Source organism: Pelobates fuscus, chromosome 2, assembly GCF_036172605.1.
Source record: "Pelobates fuscus isolate aPelFus1 chromosome 2, aPelFus1.pri, whole genome shotgun sequence".
NCBI lineage: Eukaryota > Metazoa > Chordata > Amphibia > Anura > Pelobatidae > Pelobates > Pelobates fuscus.
In genome coordinates, this window is record NC_086318.1 from 9,741,798 (window position 1) to 9,761,323 (window position 19,526).

At 44.0% G+C, this 19,526-nt stretch overlaps 1 protein-coding gene across 2 annotated transcripts in view; it reads left to right on the forward strand.

Annotated features, from left to right (window-relative positions):
- The window catches only part of AGBL5 (AGBL carboxypeptidase 5), a 173,479-nt gene that overhangs the window by 17,776 nt on the left and 136,177 nt on the right, over nt 1–19,526 (forward strand). For both annotated transcript variants that reach the window (XM_063441915.1, XM_063441916.1), the window contains 3 exons: nt 10,499–10,634; nt 11,596–11,786; nt 13,133–13,338. In XM_063441915.1, coding sequence (XP_063297985.1) covers nt 10,499–10,634; nt 11,596–11,786; nt 13,133–13,338 — 533 coding nt within the window. The remainder of the gene's footprint in view (nt 1–10,498; nt 10,635–11,595; nt 11,787–13,132; nt 13,339–19,526) is intronic.

The following is a 19,526-nucleotide window of genomic DNA, read 5'->3' on the forward strand; positions in this document are numbered from 1 at the left end:
GTGTTATTAGTTTAAGCAGACTGTGATTGTCTATTGTTGTGACTTAGATGATGATCATATCACATTTTATGACCAATTTGTGCAGAAATCCATATTTTTCCAAAGGGATCACATACTTTTTCTTGCAACTGTATAATAAAAAAGACCGAAATAGGGGGGCGGAGCCTAACCACGGACCCGATCAGACGCCATTTCTAGCAGCTCCTAAGATTCCAAAACTAATCCGGCCGATATCGGCAAAACCACCAACAATCCAGCCACAGCACTCACCGAACTGGATCCAGCAGGGCAAGAGGAACCGACTGATGCCTTTTTTCCAGGCACCAAAAACAACAAGGAGGAAGCCCAGGTCTGAGGCCTACCGAGCACTCCACAACCTGGAAGGAATACTGGGGAGCTTTACCGCGAGCAGAGCAGACAGTCCGCAACTCCAAACACTGCCAGCCTCACCAGCACCAATGCCAGGGAAAGGTAGGCGCTCACAAAAGCCCCAAAACCAGGCAGAAGGTCAGGATATAGGGGCCATGTTACAGAGGCCCGCCCAACTCAGACCCACTCCCGCGGAAAACACGCAAGCTAGGGACATGGGCACAGCAGCAGGCCATGACAGACCTGGTAGCTCACAATCCCCACAAACCCCTTAAGCTGAGCAACATGAGCAGCCAGATGACTCAGCACCCACCACAAAAAGGGATTTAAAACTTCTCCTGGCAGAAATACACAAGTTACTGGCGGCGGACTCCGCTCTACTTAAAAGGGAGGTGCAGGCAGTCACTGAGAGAGTGCGAACCTCAGAGGAGGACATAATAACAGTGCAAACCCACTTAACCACCGTGGATACCTCCATACAAGAGCTTCAAGCCCAAAACCAGACCCTGTCACTCAGGCTTGCAACCCTGGAAGACCGCCAGAGGCGTACACATATCAAGATCAGGGGCATACCCTCAGCGGTCACGGCAGCAGAACTGCCACACTACGTTAGAAGACTGGTGACAACAGTCATGTCTCACACTGTGGCCAAACGAATAAACATAGACAGTGTATACCGTCTCCCAAGCCCTCCTCAACGCACAATGCCTCTGGCACGAGACGTCATTCTCAGATGCGTCACGCTACCTGATAAGCTCCAAATTATGGCGGCAATCAAAGATAAGGCACCGCTCACATTCGAGAACTCAAGCCTCACGTTCTACCAGGACCTTACAAGGGCCACCCTCCAGATCCGTAAAAGTTATGGGCCTGTCACAACCCAGCTTAGAAACGCAGGTCTGGCTTACCGCTGGGGAGCGAACGGCTCCTTAACAGTGACTCAGAACGGGACTACACATATGCTGCAGAGTTTGGGAGCTGCACAGACTTTTTTGAGTACACTGGGTCTGCTGCACCCGACCGCACCGTCCACCTCCGAACACCAGGCGACCTCATGGGACCCAGCGTCCGTCACACCATTCACCCCGAGAGAGAGGAACCCACAGCCAGAGACACCGTGACTGCGGGATGCTAACTCCCGAGGACTATATTTGAAACTCAATGTTATCTTATTTTGTTTTATTTCAGTGTTTATTCATGGTAGAGGGTATTTTACCCCCTTGCTTAAATATGGCAACACTACACAGTGCCCTCACGGGCCGGAGCCCAGCACAAGCAAGGGCAGATTAGGCTGACAAGCATATTCACTAACACCAAATGGCGTATCTTTCCCCCACACCCCTCCCACCCCCACCGCCCCCTTGGGTCAGGGGCCACAGCGTGGTTACATATCCCTTTACCTCAACACCACATTATTAAGAGCGCACATGCTCACATTATTCACGATAAGCAACCACCTCTTAAACCTGCAACCAGCATGATATTACATATTTTACACATGACAAGTGCCTGCAACCCGCAACCCCAACCATCAACATGCACCACCACAGGGCACAGGTCGTAAACAACGCACATAGGGACCGCAAGCAGAGCAAATCATAAGCAGAAGCTCACTATAGAGCGACATCTCCCTAGCAGTCCCCAAACAAAGTTTAAGCATGTACCAAAAAGAAAAAATGATGCTGTTTAAAAAAAGATTGATTATCACACCAGTTCTAAGAGTAATGCTATATTCAATGTTATACTTGTATCTGTATCGACGTGTTTTTCAATTTTTATGTGTCCAACCTTGTATTAAAACAAAGCGTCCTGAAAAATAAAGAATTAAAAAAAAAAAAAAAAAAGACCGAAATATAAATGACCCCTAATACAATCCCAATAAATCCTTTTCGACTATCCCTAACTATAGGGATAAATAATATAGTAAGCCTAGGATTTCCAAACTAAGGAAATATTTAGTAGAGGACCCCAATATGGTGGAGAAAAATAATAGGACCCCGTCTTTCCCTAAGTATTGCCATTCTTTTTTGAAAGAACCCCAATTATATTTAGCACACAAAAATGATAGGTGGACTACGGTTACGCACAGTAAAACAAAACATACACCTACCAACCGAACAAGGAACAGTAAACAGAGTGGTAATTTCAGACCTCAGAAACCTTACGTGGACACCAGTAGTGTCTTTAGTTCCAATAGATATAATGTACTGAACCAGGAAAAAGAGATTGCGATCCAAAATGACGAAAGGGATTTTTTAGGACCACAACACTTGTACACCAACACACATTTAAACAGAAGAACCAATGGTCTACAAAAAAGATTTTATCGAGGGGATCAAGAGGGGGAAGAAGAATACAGAACACAAAAAAGAACAAATTGGTAGGACCTATGGGAATTTTTAACCTTTCCAGTACAGTTCCAACATCCAACCATATTAAAGTTCTGAATAAAGGTTTGAAATATGACCCATCCACTTCCTCCAACCCTTTTCGTAATTTTTTTAAGGAATTTATCCGTAAAACATTTTTTTATGACTACTCCCATTATGAGTTCTAATGTTTTTTTTTTTTTTTCAATTTATGTTTTTTATTAGAATTGAATATTCATGATATAACTTTGTCATAATATGAGTAGTATCAAGAATTAGGTAACATAAGATTATAACAATAATAAGAAATAGGTAGCACAGTATTATAATGATGTCTCAGAGTTCGCTATGCTATAGTGTAACATATATCAACCTGACAATATCTACATTTAATGTCCGGGTACAATAACAAGTCGTCTGTTGGGGCTGTAAGAGGTATATTGAAGAGTAGGTGACGCTCAGGTGAGGTTTCAGGTGGTGACTGATCTCGCGCTACTTGCGCCACAGCTGGTCAGCTATACGGGATCTGAGGGTATGTGTGCCGCCACTTAGTGGTGAGGCTTGTGAGTGTCTCTTGGGCAATTTCGCTATATACATGTTTGTCTTCGGACCCAGATTGCTTTTGGGCGTATTTTGCGCTGCGGTGTCCTCTTCTGTGGAGTCTGGCCCCCCGGGCTCCGGAAGGTGCAGCTGATTGAGAAACTCCTTTTGGTCGTCCATAGAAGTCAGGATGAGCGTCTGGTTTCCCCGTGGTACCTCCAGGGACCCGTCTGCTCCCCATCGGTATCTGACTCCTGCACCTCGCAGTCGTTTGGCAACTGGTGCAAGTTGCCTCCGTTCCGCCAGTGCTGCGAATGGTAGATCCCCATATAGGGCCACCGTGTTGCCTTCCATTTGCACAGTGCCCAGGTCTCTTGAGCGGGACATGATAGCGGTGCGGGTTGCCACGTCCTTTGTGACCACTATAGTGTCTCTGGTCGCGTTTTCCGGTGCCGTTGCCGCTTTCCGGATTCGAAACGCTGAAAGTATTGCGGCGGGGTCAGCGCCTCCTTTAAGGCCCATTGAAGATAATAGGCGATGTATATAGGGTATTAATGCCTCTCCTTCCACATTTTCTGGAATCCCTCTGAGGCGTATGTTCCGCCTTCTGTGTCGAGCTTCCATAGTGGTGACAGTCCGGGTTAGTTTCTGGACTTGTGAGGAGAGAGTCTGCATTGTGTCTTGGGAGTTCTGCATCTGATGGTCTCTTGCCTTTTCTCTAGTTTCCATTGCTGTTAGCCTTTGTTGGATGTCCCCCACCTCTTTCTGTGTGTTTAAAATATCTGCCCTCCACACTTCTCTCATTTCTTGTAAGAGATCCCTGATGTCTCTTTTCGTGACAGGGGATGATTCTGCCTCTGATTCTGTGTCAGGACATGGGAGTTCAGACTCTGCTGTATGTGAGGTAAGGCTTTCCCTGTCGTCCTGGGAGTCTTCCTCTGCACTACTAACTGCGGCCGCCATCTTAGCAGCTGCCTGTGGATTAGGCCTTGTAAATGATAGCCGGATATCGGCTAATTTGGGTGTTTCTGGCTGGCGGTTTTTCTTATTTTTGCGCCCCATTAGTGTCTCTAGTCGAGGGGCGTGTGTGTGGCCGATTTTGGGAGCTGGATGTCGGGTGAGTGCTTACTTTTTTTGTCTGCTGATACGGAGCTCCACACACTCGCGTCTTGATCGCTTGGCAGCCGGCCATGAGTTCTAATGTTTTAACGAACAATGATTGTAAACACTCAGAACTCAAAAATAAATCTACTTTTTTTTTTTTTTCCCACCAACCAAATTAGTGCCTCCATGCAAGCCTTCACCACAGCCATGATTAGTGACTTGGAATGTATTCCATCAAAAATACCTAATAACCTCCACTATTTAACTATGCGAGAGGAAAGCACTTAAAGAACTAAATGATAACAAAAATATTATAAAGCTGGCAGATAAGGGGGTGGAGGTGGAGGGGGGCATAGTTATTATGAACAACTCGTATTATTATTATTATTATGTTATTTATATAGCGCCATCAAATTCCGCAGCGCTTTGAAGAAGAATGTGATAGAATTTTAAAAGATGACACTACATACAAAGTTTTAATGAAAGATCCAACAATGGAAACCAAAAAGAATTTGCACATGTTTTTAGATAACGGGAGAATTTTAAGGGATTTTAACAAAAAAAGAATACAAATATGTGTCTAATTCACAACCTAAAAAAAACATTTTATTTCCTCTCGAAAATACACAAGAATTTAACCAAGCCTCTGGGTAGACCGATCATTTCAGGCATTGAGTCACTCACAGCCAATTTATCACAATATATAGATGTTTTATTACAACCCTATGTAGAGATGTCCCAATCCTCTCTGAAAGACAGTGGTGAGCATCTGAAATTGATAGAAGGGAAAATATGGAATAACAACCTATGGCTTGTCATTTGTGACGTAACATCGTTATATACAGTTATTAACCACAATCTAGGTTTACAAGCCATTAGGTATACCCTTTATGAAAAAGCCGATATGACTATGGAACAAGTAGAATTTTTAATAGAGTACATTCATTTTATTTTGTTGCATTTTTTTTTCTGGCACAATAAAGACCTATATCTTCAAACTACAGGTACTGCGATGGGGACTAGATTCGCACCCAGTTATGTTAATTAATTTTTATGACCTTCTGGGCACATTTATTTGTCTGGAAAGGACATCCCTGGGTGACGAATCTAGTCGTATTTAGACGTCTTTTTTTTTTATTTGTTTTTTTTTTTTTTTAGGAAGGAGAGGAATCTATTTTATTAGAATTTTTAAGTTACATTAAGTCATAGATAAAGGTAAATAAAGAGTTAAAGCCTTTGCCTTAGTTAAGTCCTTCCACATCTGCAGGGGTTAAAAGCTAAATTCTTAACTTCTGTTTCTCTTTCTCATGAAATGTTACTTTTTGTTAACCTTGGTATTTTAACAGCTTAGATAAGAGGTTTTCAAGTAAGCAATTGTCCCTTGTTTTCACGCACAAATGCTCAGTAAAAAGTAACTGTTTGTTGTTTTTCATGTAGACACGTGCAGTAGACTAATGCCATTTTATATGTGCAATGCTTTCCCAATTAAAGATTGAGATGTTTTTTGAACTACAACAAAGTAAGTCTGTGGTTTGATTATCGGTTCTCCCGAGCTCTCGAACACCTAGTTAGAAGCCTCTGGTTATCTCTTGGATCATTTATCCGTTATAAATTTCTATATGAATTAACACCAATGTTTTTAATTTATCTTTTACCTATAATTACAGCCGCACAGATATAGATTTTATGGATTTAGTGTTTTACGTAGAACAAGGTGTTTTAAAAACCAAAACCTTTTTTAAAACTGTGGATGTAAATAGCTTTATTTTAAATTCAAGTTGCGACTATCCCCCCTGGTTACATAATGTTCCTCTAGGACAATTTCAGAGGATTAAGAAAAACTACACAGACGGGATATTGTGCCAAACACCAATCGAAAAAGTTAAAAAACAATTTGAAGAAAAGGAATACGATCTAGAACTTCTGAATAGATCGGTTTCAAGGTCAATCAGTTAGATAGACAACAATTATTATTACCCCGAGATAGACATGTATTCGATAATAATTGTCCACTTATATTTAACTACAGCTCTCAGTCTACACATTTAAAAAAGATTATTCAAAAAATTGCCACTTTTTACTTCAAGATACCACACTAGGCCCTATACTACCACCCAAACCTAAAATAGTTTTAAGGGGAGCACCCACAATTAAACAAAAAATAGTTCATAGTTTTAAAGCTCTGAATATTGATAAACATTTTTTAAATGACCACTGTGGAAAAACTAGCCACCTATTTATATTCAAGACACCGCTAAACTTCCATCAGTTCCTTATGTTCGTTCCCCCTCACTTATCTAGAGTGGCATTCGTATGAAAGACATTACCGAACATAGGGCACACGACCTCCCTGTTACACGAACAGTTACATTCGTCAGTTTAAAGTTAGATACTTCCGAAAGGAGACCGGTCTAAACCTAAAACCATCTGGAACTATTTTGGGGCTTCACCTCGTGGTTGACTGGTCTAAACTTCACTCTAATGGCGTTCCTATTCTATCGAACAGATCTAAACGATATTTCGACAAAGTGAGCGCTCAGATCGCGGCTGTTCGGTGAAGAATGTTTCGTGGAGTTCTAGCTAATATGAACGTATGTTATTATTGTTTAAAATATTGTATATTTTCTGTACTTGTGAAATAATGTAATTAAAGCGTTGTCCTTACCCAATTATCTCCCAAGTACAGAGGAGCAGTCTGGGAAATGTTACTTTGTTCCCTGTCCCCAACAAGGTCCACCAGTGGAAACCCCCTGGAATGTAATTAAAGAAACCCCTTGCATGGGGAATTGAGCTGTGGCTCAATAAAAAACAGTTGACTCCCAAAACTGTGTATCGTCCGGTTATTGAGGAATTGGGGTTGTACTGCTGAACCACGCTGCTCTTGGATATTGTACAAGTCTACAAGCGGAGATATTGATGTGAATATTGCAGCTCCGCTACAACCACAAAGGTTTTTTTTATTAAATGCAGGCAGTGCAATATCTGTACAACCGCAGGGCCTCCTTTTGGTAATATCACCAGCTTTCAATCAAAGAAAACCGATAAAACATACAACATTGAAGACTGTATCACCTGTCATTCTAAACAAGTTATTGATTTACTAGAATGTGAGTGTGGTTGTCAATATGTGGGACAAACCAAACGGATGCTTAGGATTAGACTAAGGGAACATTTTTACAATCTAAAACCTCACTTTATCCAAACAGTTTCTGGAGAGCCATAATAGTGATTCACAAACTTTCAGATTGTGTGGGATACAACTAGTGAGCATACCACGGAGAGGGGGGGGGGAGGACTTAAATAAAAAACGAGTTAATCAAGAGATGCTCCGGATCTATAATGTAAAAACTCCCGTTTGGCTTTAATGCCGTATTAGAACTAATTAATATCCTATAATAACCATTAAAATAGAAACTTTTATCTTAGATTCCATTTTAGATTATTTTCTTACTATTTTATCATTATTTAATCATTTTGTATTTTTATTTCATCATAATATATGTCTATTGAATGAAGGATTTTAAGGTCTGCACTTTTTTCCATTTTTCTATTTGAAGCATTAAATTCTCATCCACTTTGAAGGAATATATATATATATATATATCTCTCCTATAGTGTTCTATTTTTTTTTATAGAGTATAACATTCTGTTGGATGTACCTCCAGTTTTACTACCGTATTTAACTTAAGCCCACATACATGTTTAGTCCGGTTAAGCGGACAATTTTAGTGAATATAGTAAACGGTTACTGTATTATCTCTATTTCGATAAATTCACTGCACATTTAGAATGGGTTCTAGATTTCACAATGTGCAGCATTTCGTTGGATGTGTCTTGTGTTCTACGTATTAGCTCAAGTCCACACCCTATGCAAAGACACTTTAAATGTCCACAATAACGTTCCATGTGGAATATAACACGATACTTGGTCTGAGCCATACAAAATCATTTTATACACTCAGTTTTAACTTGTATAGGGAAATGCAATCGTTCTAAATACGCAAATCCATGAATTAATGTCAGACCACGGTAGTCTTAAAGCAGGTAAATCCCTTATTTTGTTTATGAATTTTGTAATGATCATGTCTTTATACTGAGGATTTTCTATGTATATTCACAAGGGCTAAAGTTCTATTTGCATTGATCTCTTAATTAGTGTAATTTTTGTGATAATATTTTGTTTTCGTTTTATATCATGATGAAATTATTCCTATGTATTTTACATATTTAAGTATTTAAATTCTTGATTCTGTATACCCTATAATGTAAATAAACTTGCGTAACTTTAGACATGAAAAGCCCTGCCACAGAGGGAACATGTGTCTCTTTAAGAAAAAATAGTTTGACCCGGCAACTCTCTAGGGTATATAAATCACAGTGAAAGGCTACCTCATTATCTTTAGAGAGCCCGCTGAGCGTGGGCGAAACGCGTGGATTTGATAAAGGCCTTTAAACTTACCGGTACAGACAGACTTCTCCAGCGGTGCTGTATTACAGTGTCCCTCCGTTTTGGCTTCCATACAGTACAGCCTGACACACTGAATGTACATGGACTAGAGCTGCACCGACGGAGGGGTTACAATTGACTTGCCTATTGCTTATCTGCCATATACTGGACTTTTGTGGATATTGGGAATCCATAACCACTTATTTTACTCTGTGCATGAACGTTATTATTGGTATTGGATACAAAGTATAAATCCGCCGCTGTGGAGATGGAAAGCAAACTCTGCACAATAAGAACAACTCCATTACTAAGTACTCACCCTAAGTATATACTTTTTGGGGAATATTGTACAGCGCTGACATTTGTTTGCATCGAACATACTGTTTTATCGAATATTTCGACTCTGTTGCACATAGAAGGCTTATCAATAAACTGCAATATTTAAGTTTGGATTCCAATATTGTTGAATGGGTAAGGCAGTGGCTGAGTGACAGGCAACAGAGGGTTGTAGTCAATGGAGTATATTCGAAGCTTGGGCTTGTCACCAGTGGGGTACCTCAGGGATCTGTACTTGGACCCATTCTCTTTAATATTTTTATTGGTGATATTGCAGAAGGTCTTGGTGGTAAGGTATGTATTTTTGCTGATGATACTAAGATATGTAACAGGGTTGATGTTCCAGGAGGGATAAGCCAAATGCAAATGATTTTGGTAAACTAGAAAAATGGTCAGAGTTGTGGCAACTGACATTTAATGTGGATAAGTGCAAGATAATGCATCTTGGACGTAAAAACCCAAGTGCCGAGTACAGAATATTTGATAGAGTCCTAACCTCAACATCTGAGGAAAGGGATTTAGGGGTGATTATTTCTGATGACTTAAAGGTAGGCAGACAATGTAATAGAGCAGCTGGAAATGCTAGCAGAATGCTTGGTTGTATAGGGAGAGGTATTAGCAGTAGAAAGAGGGAAGTGCTCATGCCATTGTACAGAACACTGGTGAGACCTCACTTGGAGTATTGTACGCAGTACTGGAGACAGTATATCCAGAAGGATATTGATACTTTAGAGAGAGGCTTCAGAGAAGGGCTACTAAACTGGTTCATGGATTGCAGGATAAAACTTACCAGGAAAGGTTATAGGATCTTACCATGTATAGCTTGGAGGAAAGACGAGACGGGGGATATAATAGAAACATTTAAATACATAAAGGGAATCAACACAGTAAAGGAGTAGACTATATTTAAAAGAAGAAAAACTACCACGACAAGAGGACATAGTCTTAAATTAGAGGGACAAAGGTTTAAAAATAATATCAGGAAGTATTACTTTACTGAGAGGGTAGTGGATGCATGGAATAGCCTTCCAGCTAAAGTGGTAGCGTTTAACACAGTAAAGGAGTTTAAGCATGCGTGGGATAGGCATAAGGCTATCCTAACTATAAGATAAGGCCAGGGACTAATGAAAGTATTTAGAAAATTGGGCAGACTAGATGGGCCGAATGGTTCTTATCTGCCGTCACATTCTATGTTTCTATGTTCTATTTTATAGTATATATGTATTATAGTGCTGCCACTCCCATTTTACCTGCAGTTGCAGTTTGTGATTTTATAGCGTTCTTTGTGCTTCCATTCAATCCCATCATTCATTTCCTATTTTTCTTTGTTTAGTTACACATTGGAATGCAACTATAACACCGGCCGCAGTGTCAATACCATCCCTGTGGCATGCCATGACAATGGACGCGCAAGTCCACCACCACCTCCAGCCTTTCCACCCAAGTACACTACTGAGATATTTGAGCAGGTATCCATCTTTCTCTTCACTGTATTAACACGAGGAGGATTCAATGTTCAGCAGGGAATTATGTCTTTCAAAGTCTTGAGTGGTATGTCTATATGTGACACTCCGTGGTGTGGTAAAAGTGGTGAGTCTGCTGTAACCTCTCACCTGATACACGCAGATCTGTGCTGGCACTTCTGTGCCTCTGCCATTGTAAAGGGATGACGTAGTGAGCACATTAATCTCATGTTCAGACGGCCAGCAGACAATTGGAAATCCTGATTAGTTTGTGGGTTAGGTAGTATCATTCTATTAAAGGAACACTATAGTCACCTAAATTACTTTAGCTAAAAAAAAGCAGTTTTAGTGTATAGATCGTTCCCCTGCAATTTCACTGCTCAATTCACTGTCATTTAGGAGTTAAATCACTTTGTTTCTGTTTATGCAGCCCTAGCCACACCTCCCCTGGCTATGATTGACAGAGCCTGCATGAAAAAAAAAAACTGGTTTCACTTTCAGATGTAATTTACCTTAAATAATTGTATCTCAATCTCTACATTGAACTTTAATCACATACAGGAGGCTCTTGCAGGGTCTAGCAAGCTATTAACCTAGCAGGGGATAAGAAAATCTTAATTAAACAGAACTTGCAATAAAGAAAGCCTAAATAGGGCTCTCTTTACAGGAAGTGTTTATGGAAGGCTGTGCAAGTCACATGCAGGGAGGTGTGACTAGGGTTCATAAACAAAGGGATTTAACTCCTAAATGGCAGAGGATTGAGCAGTGAGGCTGCAGGGGCATGTTCTATACACCACAACTGCTTCATTAAGCTAAAGTTGTTCAGGTGACTATAGAGTCCCTTTAATGATTAATTGAAGGTCCTTCTCAGTCTCTGGGTGTTTAGAGCCATGTGCTTGCTGTGTATTTTTTTTTGTGTGATTATTGTTCATTGCTGGATGATATATATTCAGTTTCTCTCTTCCAGGTGGGCAGGGCAGTGGCCATTGCAGCCCTTGATGTGTCTGAGAGCAATCCGTGGCCCAGACTTACTATGTCTGAGCACAACAGTCTGTCCAACCTCAGGGCTTGGATGTTGAAGCATGTACGCAACACCAAAGGTTTTATCAGTGGGCTTTCCAAGAAAAAGGGCTCAAAGACCCCACCTAAAGCTTGCAGGTAAGATACATTCTATGAGGTTTCTTTATTAACAACGGTTATGGACCCATCGATAAGCTTCTGTTAGTTTCTAAGGGAACTTGTCCTGTTATAGGGCACATTGGCTCCGGGTACTACTTGGCTATGCCAGCATTCTGTAGGGCAGTAAGAATTGCTGGCTGCTTTGCCATGGGATGGATGTTCAAATGCATAATCAGATTGTCAGTTACATTCTGAACAATGGTTATCGTACATTGACTTCGCCCGATATTAATGTATACCTAGCATGCCAAAACATGTCAGATAGTCATCGGCTACATAACCCCACCTGAAAACTGAGCAATCAGATGCAAAAAACATAATTGACTTAATGGACAAATTCACATGCGTCCAGCACACCCTGTACTTTGCTCGATTACCAGAATAGCTACTCTGTCCTAGCAGTCTCTATTTTCTTTTTCTCCAACTAAAAATAGAAAATAAGAAAAAAAACCCAGCCTTCTAGATGCAGTATTTCTGTGTATTCCGGTGTATCAGTGTGTTTCCTGGGTGCGCTCAGTGCAACCCAAATACTGCAGAAAGGAGAGTGTCATTCCTACAAAAAGACAAAAGGTTATATAACTTGGAGCCAGTTCGTAAAGGGCTCCAAACAAGGTGAGCACTATCGCTAATTGCTCTGATTATCCACAATTGCCATCAGAAATACTGCACCTCCAAGGCTGTTTTTGTCCTATTTTCTATTTTTATGTAATCTATTGAGTTGCTGATTTGAATACCTCTTGAAGAAAGGTCCTATTTGCCACCTTAAAAGGCAAGAAAGCTGCAGAGGTTAGAGCCTATATCGTGAAAAGGCTCTATTATATGCAAGTTATTTTTTCACTCACTTTTACCCAAAATACTAGACTATATGTAATGTTTCTTGTTTGCACATTTATTTAATTGAGTGCTATTTGAATTGAGGGGTAAGTCCCTATTCTATATCTGAAAGCACCGCACATTAAATATGAGGGAGGGGTGTATCACCTAAACATTGGGTGCATATTTGGATAGTTGGGTGTGCTTTGTTTTGTTTTTTGGAGTGCACACAACATAATATTCCAAAATGAATAGAGCGCCAATATTCTGGTATATTTATCACCCTTTAATATTTATTTGCATTGTAGCTAAATTAAAAAATAAAGCTTCATATAGTACTTGACTGTCTGTTACGTATTTTAGATTTCTAGCTTCAGTAAGGCAACTAGAACTAACGTTCCACTAATGAACATTCCTAGCTGTTTAGAAGCGGTGACGGTTCTTTATTACCCTCTTTACTGGATTGATGACTTTGTGACCTACCCACCTTTTGTATTCTTCCTTCTTCCCAGTCTGACTTCAACGTCATTCTCAGAGAACAGTCTGATCAGAGCGAGAACATACAGCAATGGCACCACCACCACTACCAGCAGTAGCAGCCAGCAGAACTCTCCCCAGATGAAACCCTCGCCTAGCTTCAGCTTCCTCTGCGGCAGGACCGCCAACACAAGCCAGAGCCCACCCAAGGCCAGCCATAGTGTTCTGGGCCCCGTGAGAGGTAAGCCAAGCTCCCTGCAGTGCTGGAACCCAATCTTTACACCTATTGGTTTTATCTGGCATTGCTGTGGTGCCAAGCTGAGCTAAGGAGGTCCTTGTATCCCACCTGGAGTAGTCAGGGTCAAGATATCTTTTTGCACTGCTCTCCCCCCCAATTATTACGATTAAATGATGCCATTTCCTGTGTGACTCTGGACTTGAGAAGTGAACCTGTTGCCATCGGATTATTGATGTGCTTTTTGTGTACTTATAAATGCAACACCTGAATTGTGTAAACTGCTTCTGTGTGTAGCACTCTGCTCTGGCACTCGGTGTGTAAGTGCCATGTAATAACCATATCTGCTGTGTGTGATGGAATCTGGATATCACAGTATAAAGACAATGTCATACTTTCTGTGTTAGAATAATGCATGTAAACAAACGTAAAAAGAGATACTGGCTGCCATCCAAACAGTTTCTATAGTAAGGGAGTCACCCTATCAACTGCACATGCCAAAAATCCAATGGAGACAGGAAACACAAAATAGCCTATAAAAGTAACCCGGCGCATTCTCAGTGGTTACAAAACAAGCTTTATTGTCTTTCTTTATATTATTTATTTGTTACAGGAATTGCCATACAGCGAGCAATTAATGTGAGGACTTGGCTTCACTTTCTCCTGGTGCTTGCCCCCTGTTTAATTGGTCTTTGCAATGGCTTGGGTGGAATCCGTTCTATCCAGTCTAGGTTTGGAATCCTTAGTATCTTGCTGTATTAGTCTTGCGATGCTGGGATGGTAAACAGTGGAGGGTGTTTGTGTTTTTTTGTTTTTTTCTTACTCTCCTTTTTCTTACTCATAAATCATGCCTAGAAATGGGCACATAGTAATCCTGGGTCCTTTCTCAAAAAAAGGCACCGGCGGTACAGCTGGCACCTTTTAGAAATATTGGTTTAAATAGGGAAAATCTAGCACCGTTCCATTGTCCACCTGAATATAGCTATGTGATACATGAATCGCTGGTCTTCCCAGACTGAAGCCCGCAGGTGCATGTCCACCAGTACAGCCCCAGTGCAGCATATATCACACACTGTTTAGAAGCTGTACTCTTAGTATACTCTGTCCTGCAGAGCCCAGCTGTACCCTTAGTATACTCTGTCCTGCAAAACCCACCCAGCTGTACCGTTGGTTTATTCTGTCCTACAGAGCCCAGCTGTGACCTTAGTATACTCTGTCCTGCAGAACCAATTGTACCCTTAGTATACGGTGTCCTGCAGAGCCCAGCTGTAACCTTGGTATACTCTGTCCTGCAGAGCCCAGCTGTACCCTTAGTTTATTCTGTCCTGCAGAGCCAAGCTGTAACCTTAGTATATTCTCTCCTGCAGAGCCCAGCTGTACCCTTAGTATACCCTGTGATGCAGAGCCCAGCTGTACCCTTAGTATACCCTGTGAGGCAGAGCCTAGCTGTACCCTTAGTATACCCTGTGATGCAGAGCTCAGCTGTACCCTTAGTATACCCTGTGATGCAGAGCTCAGCTGTACCCTTAGTATATTCTGTCCTGCAGAGCCCAGCTGTACCCTTAGTATACCCTGTGATGCAGAGCCCAGCTGTACCCTTAGTATACCCTGTGATGCAGAGCCCAGCTGTACCCTTAGTATACCCTGTGAGGCAGAGCCCAGCTGTACCCTTAGTATACCCTGTGAGGCAGAGCCCAGCTGTACCCTTAGTATACCCTGTGATGCAGAGCCCAGCTGTACCCTTAGTATACCCTGTGATGCAGAGCCCAGCTGTACCCTTAGTATACCCTGTGAGGCAGAGCCCAGCTGTACCCTTAGTATACCCTGTGAGGCAGAGCCCAGCTGTACCCTTAGTATACCCTGTGATGCAGAGCCCAGCTGTACACTTAGTATACCCTGTGAGGCAGAGCCTAGCTGTACCCTTAGTATACCCTGTGAGGCAGAGCCTAGCTGTACCCTTAGTATACCCTGTGAGGCAGAGCCTAGCTGTACCCTTAGTATACCCTGTGATGCAGAGCCCAGCTGTACCCTTAGTATACCCTGTGAGGCAGAGCCCAGCTGTACCCTTAGTATACCCTGTGATGCAGAGCCCAGCTGTACCCTTAGTATATTCTGTCCTGCAGAGCCCAGCTGTACCCTTAGTATACCCTGTGAGGCAGAGCCCAGCTGTACCCTTAGTATACCCTGTGAGGCAGAGCCCAGCTGTACCCTTAGTATACCCTGTGATGCAGAGCCCAGCTGTACCCTTAGTATACCCTGTGAGGCAGAGCCTAGCTGTACCCTTAGTATACCCTGTGAGGCAGAGCCTAGCTGTACCCTTAGTATACCCTGTGAGGAAGAGCCTAGCTGTACCCTTAGTATACCCTGTGAGGCAGAGCCTAGCTGTACCCTTAGTATACCCTGTGAGGCAGAGCCCAGCTGTACCCTTAGTATACCCTGTGAGGCAGAGCCCAGCTGTACCCTTAGTATACCCTGTGATGCAGAGCCCAGCTGTACCCTTAGTATACCCTGTGAGGCAGAGCCTAGCTGTACCCTTAGTATACCCTGTGATGCAGAGCCCAGCTGTACCCTTAGTATACCCTGTAATGCAGAGCCCAGCTGTACCCTTAGTATATTCTGTCCTGCAGAGCCCAGCTGTACCCTTAGTATACCCTGTGATGCAGAGCCCAGCTGTACCCTTAGTATACCCTGTGAGGCAGAGCCCAGCTGTACCCTTAGTATACCCTGTGAGGCAGAGCCTAGCTGTACCCTTAGTATACCCTGTAATGCAGAGCCCAGCTGTACCCTTAGTATATTCTGTCCTGCAGAGCCCAGCTGTACCCTTAGTATACCCTGTAATGCAGAGCCCAGCTGTACCCTTAGTATATTCTGTCCTGCAGAGCCCAGCTGTACCCTTAGTATACCCTGTGATGCAGAGCCCAGCTGTACCTTAGTATACCCTGTGATGCAGAGCCCAGCTGTACCCTTAGTATACCCTGTGATGCAGAGCCCAGCTGTACCCTTAGTATACCCTGTAATGCAGAGCCCAGCTGTACCCTTAGTATACCCTGTAATGCAGAGCCCAGCTGTACCCTTAGTATACCCTGTGATGCAGAGCCTAGCTGTACCCTTAGTATACCCTGTGAGGCAGAGCCCAGCTGTACCCTTAGTATACCCTGTGATGCAGAGCCCAGCTGTACCCTTAGTATACCCTGTGAGGCAGAGCCCAGCTGTACCCTTAGTATACCCTGTGAGGCAGAGCCCAGCTGTACCCTTAGTATACCCTGTAATGCAGAGCCCAGCTGTACCCTTAGTATATTCTGTGATGCAGAGCCCAGCTGTACCCTTAGTATACCCTGTGATGCAGAGCCCAGCTGTACCCTTAGTATACCCTGTAATGCAGAGCCCAGCTGTACCCTTAGTATACCCTGTAATGCAGAGCCCAGCTGTACCCTTAGTTTACCCTGTGATGCAGAGCCTAGCTGTACCCTTAGTATACCCTGTGAGGCAGAGCCCAGCTGTACCCTTAGTATACCCTGTGATGCAGAGCCCAGTTGTACCCTTAGTATACCCTGTGAGGCAGAGCCCAGCTGTACCCTTAGTATACCCTGTGAGGCAGAGCCCAGCTGTACCCTTAGTATACCCTGTGAGGCAGAGCCCAGCTGTACCCTTAGTATACCCTGTGATGCAGAGCCCAGCTGTACCCTTAGTATACCCTGTGATGCAGAGCCCAGCTGTACCCTTAGTATACCCTGTGAGGCAGAGCCCAGCTGTACCCTTAGTATACCCTGTGAGGCAGAGCCCAGCTGTACCCTTAGTATACCCTGTGATGCAGAGCCCAGCTGTACCCTTAGTATACCCTGTAATGCAGAGCCCAGCTGTACGATTAGTATACCCTGTGAGGCAGAGCCCAGCTGTACCCTTAGTATACCCTGTGAGGCAGAGCCCAGCTGTACCCTTAGTATACCCTGTGAGGCAGAGCCCAGCTGTACCCTTAGTATACCCTGTGAGGCAGAGCCCAGCTGTACCCTTAGTATATTCTGTGAGGCAGAGCCCAGCTGTACCCTTAGTATACCCTGTGATGCAGAGCCCAGCTGTACCCTTAGTATACCCTGTAATGCAGAGCCCAGCTGTACCCTTAGTATACCCTGTGATGCAGAGCCTAGCTGTACCCTTAGTATACCCTGTGAGGCAGAGCCCAGCTGTACCCTTAGTATACCCTGTGATGCAGAGCCCAGCTGTACCCTTAGTATACCCTGTGAGGCAGAGCCCAGCTGTACCCTTAGTATACCCTGTGAGGCAGAGCCCAGCTGTACCCTTAGTATACCCTGTGATGCAGAGCCCAGTTGTACCCTTAGTATACCCTGTGAGGCAGAGCCCAGCTGTACCCTTAGTATACCCTGTGAGGCAGAGCCCAGCTGTACCCTTAGTATACCCTGTGAGGCAGAGCCCAGCTGTACCCTTAGTATACCCTGTGATGCAGAGCCCAGCTGTACCCTTAGTATACCCTGTAATGCAGAGCCCAGCTGTACCCTTAGTATACCCTGTAATGCAGAGCCCAGCTGTACCCTTAGTATACCCTGTGATGCAGAGCCTAGCTGTACCCTTAGTATACCCTGTGAGGCAGAGCCCAGTTGTACCCTTAGTATACCCTGTGAGGCAGAGCCCAGCTGTACCCTTAGTATACCCTGTGAGGCAGAGCCCAGCTGTACCCTTAGTATACCCTGTGAGGCAGAGCCCAGCTGTACCCCGAGTATACCCTGTGAGGCAGAGCCCAGCTGTACCCTTAGTATACCCTGTGATGCAGAGCCCAGTTGTACCCTTAGTATACCCTGTGAGGCAGAGCCCAGCTGTACCCTTAGTATACCCTGTGAGGCAGAGCCCAGCTGTACCCTTAGTATACCCTGTGAGGCAGAGCCCAGCTGTACCCTTAGTATACCCTGTGAGGCAGAGCCTAGCTGTACCCTTAGTATACCCTGTGATGCAGAGCCCAGCTGTACCCTTAGTATACCCTGTGAGGCAGAGCCTAGCTGTACCCTTAGTATACCCTGTGAGGCAGAGCCTAGCTGTACCCTTAGTATACCCTGTGAGGCAGAGCCCAGCTGTACCCTTAGTATACCCTGTGATGCAGAGCCCAGCTGTACCCTTAGTATACCCTGTGAGGCAGAGCCCAGCTGTACCCTTAGTATACCCTGTGAGGCAGAGCCCAGCTGTACCCTTAGTATACCCTGTGATGCAGAGCCCAGCTGTACCCTTAGTATACCCTGTGATGCAGAGCCCAGCTGTACCCTTAGTATACCCTGTAATGCAGAGCCCAGCTGTACCCTTAGTATACCCTGTGATGCAGAGCCCAGCTGTACCCTTAGTATACCCTGTAATGCAGAGCCCAGCTGTACCCTTAGTATACCCTGTGATGCAGAGCCCAGCTGTACCCTTAGTATACCCTGTAATGCAGAGCCCAGCTGTACCCCTAGTATACCCTGTGATGCAGAGCCCAGCTGTACCCTTAGTATACCCTGTGAGGCAGAGCCTAGCTGTACCCTTAGTATACCCTGTGATGCAGAGCCCAGCTGTACCCTTAGTATACCCTGTGAGGCAGAGCCCAGCTGTACCCTTAGTATACCCTGTGAGGCAGAGCCTAGCTGTACCCTTAGTATACCCTGTGATGCAGAGCCCAGCTGTACCCTTAGTATACCCTGTGAGGCAGAGCCTAGCTGTACCCTTAGTATACCCTGTGATGCAGAGCCTAGCTGTACCCTTAGTATACCCTGTGATGCAGAGCCCAGCTGTACACTTAGTATACCCTGTGAGGCAGAGCCTAGCTGTACCCTTAGTATACCCTGTGATGCAGAGCCTAGCTGTACCCTTAGTATACCCTGTGAGGCAGAGCCCAGCTGTACCCTTAGTATACCCTGTGAGGCAGAGCCTAGCTGTACCCTTAGTATACCCTGTGATGCAGAGCCCAGCTGTACCCTTAGTATACCCTGTGAGGCAGAGCCTAGCTGTACCCTTAGTATACCCTGTGAGGCAGAGCCTAGCTGTACCCTTAGTATACCCTGTGAGGCAGAGCCCAGCTGTACCCTTAGTATACCCTGTGATGCAGAGCCCAGCTGTACCCTTAGTATACCCTGTGAGGCAGAGCCCAGCTGTACCCTTAGTATACCCTGTGAGGCAGAGCCCAGCTGTACCCTTAGTATACCCTGTGATGCAGAGCC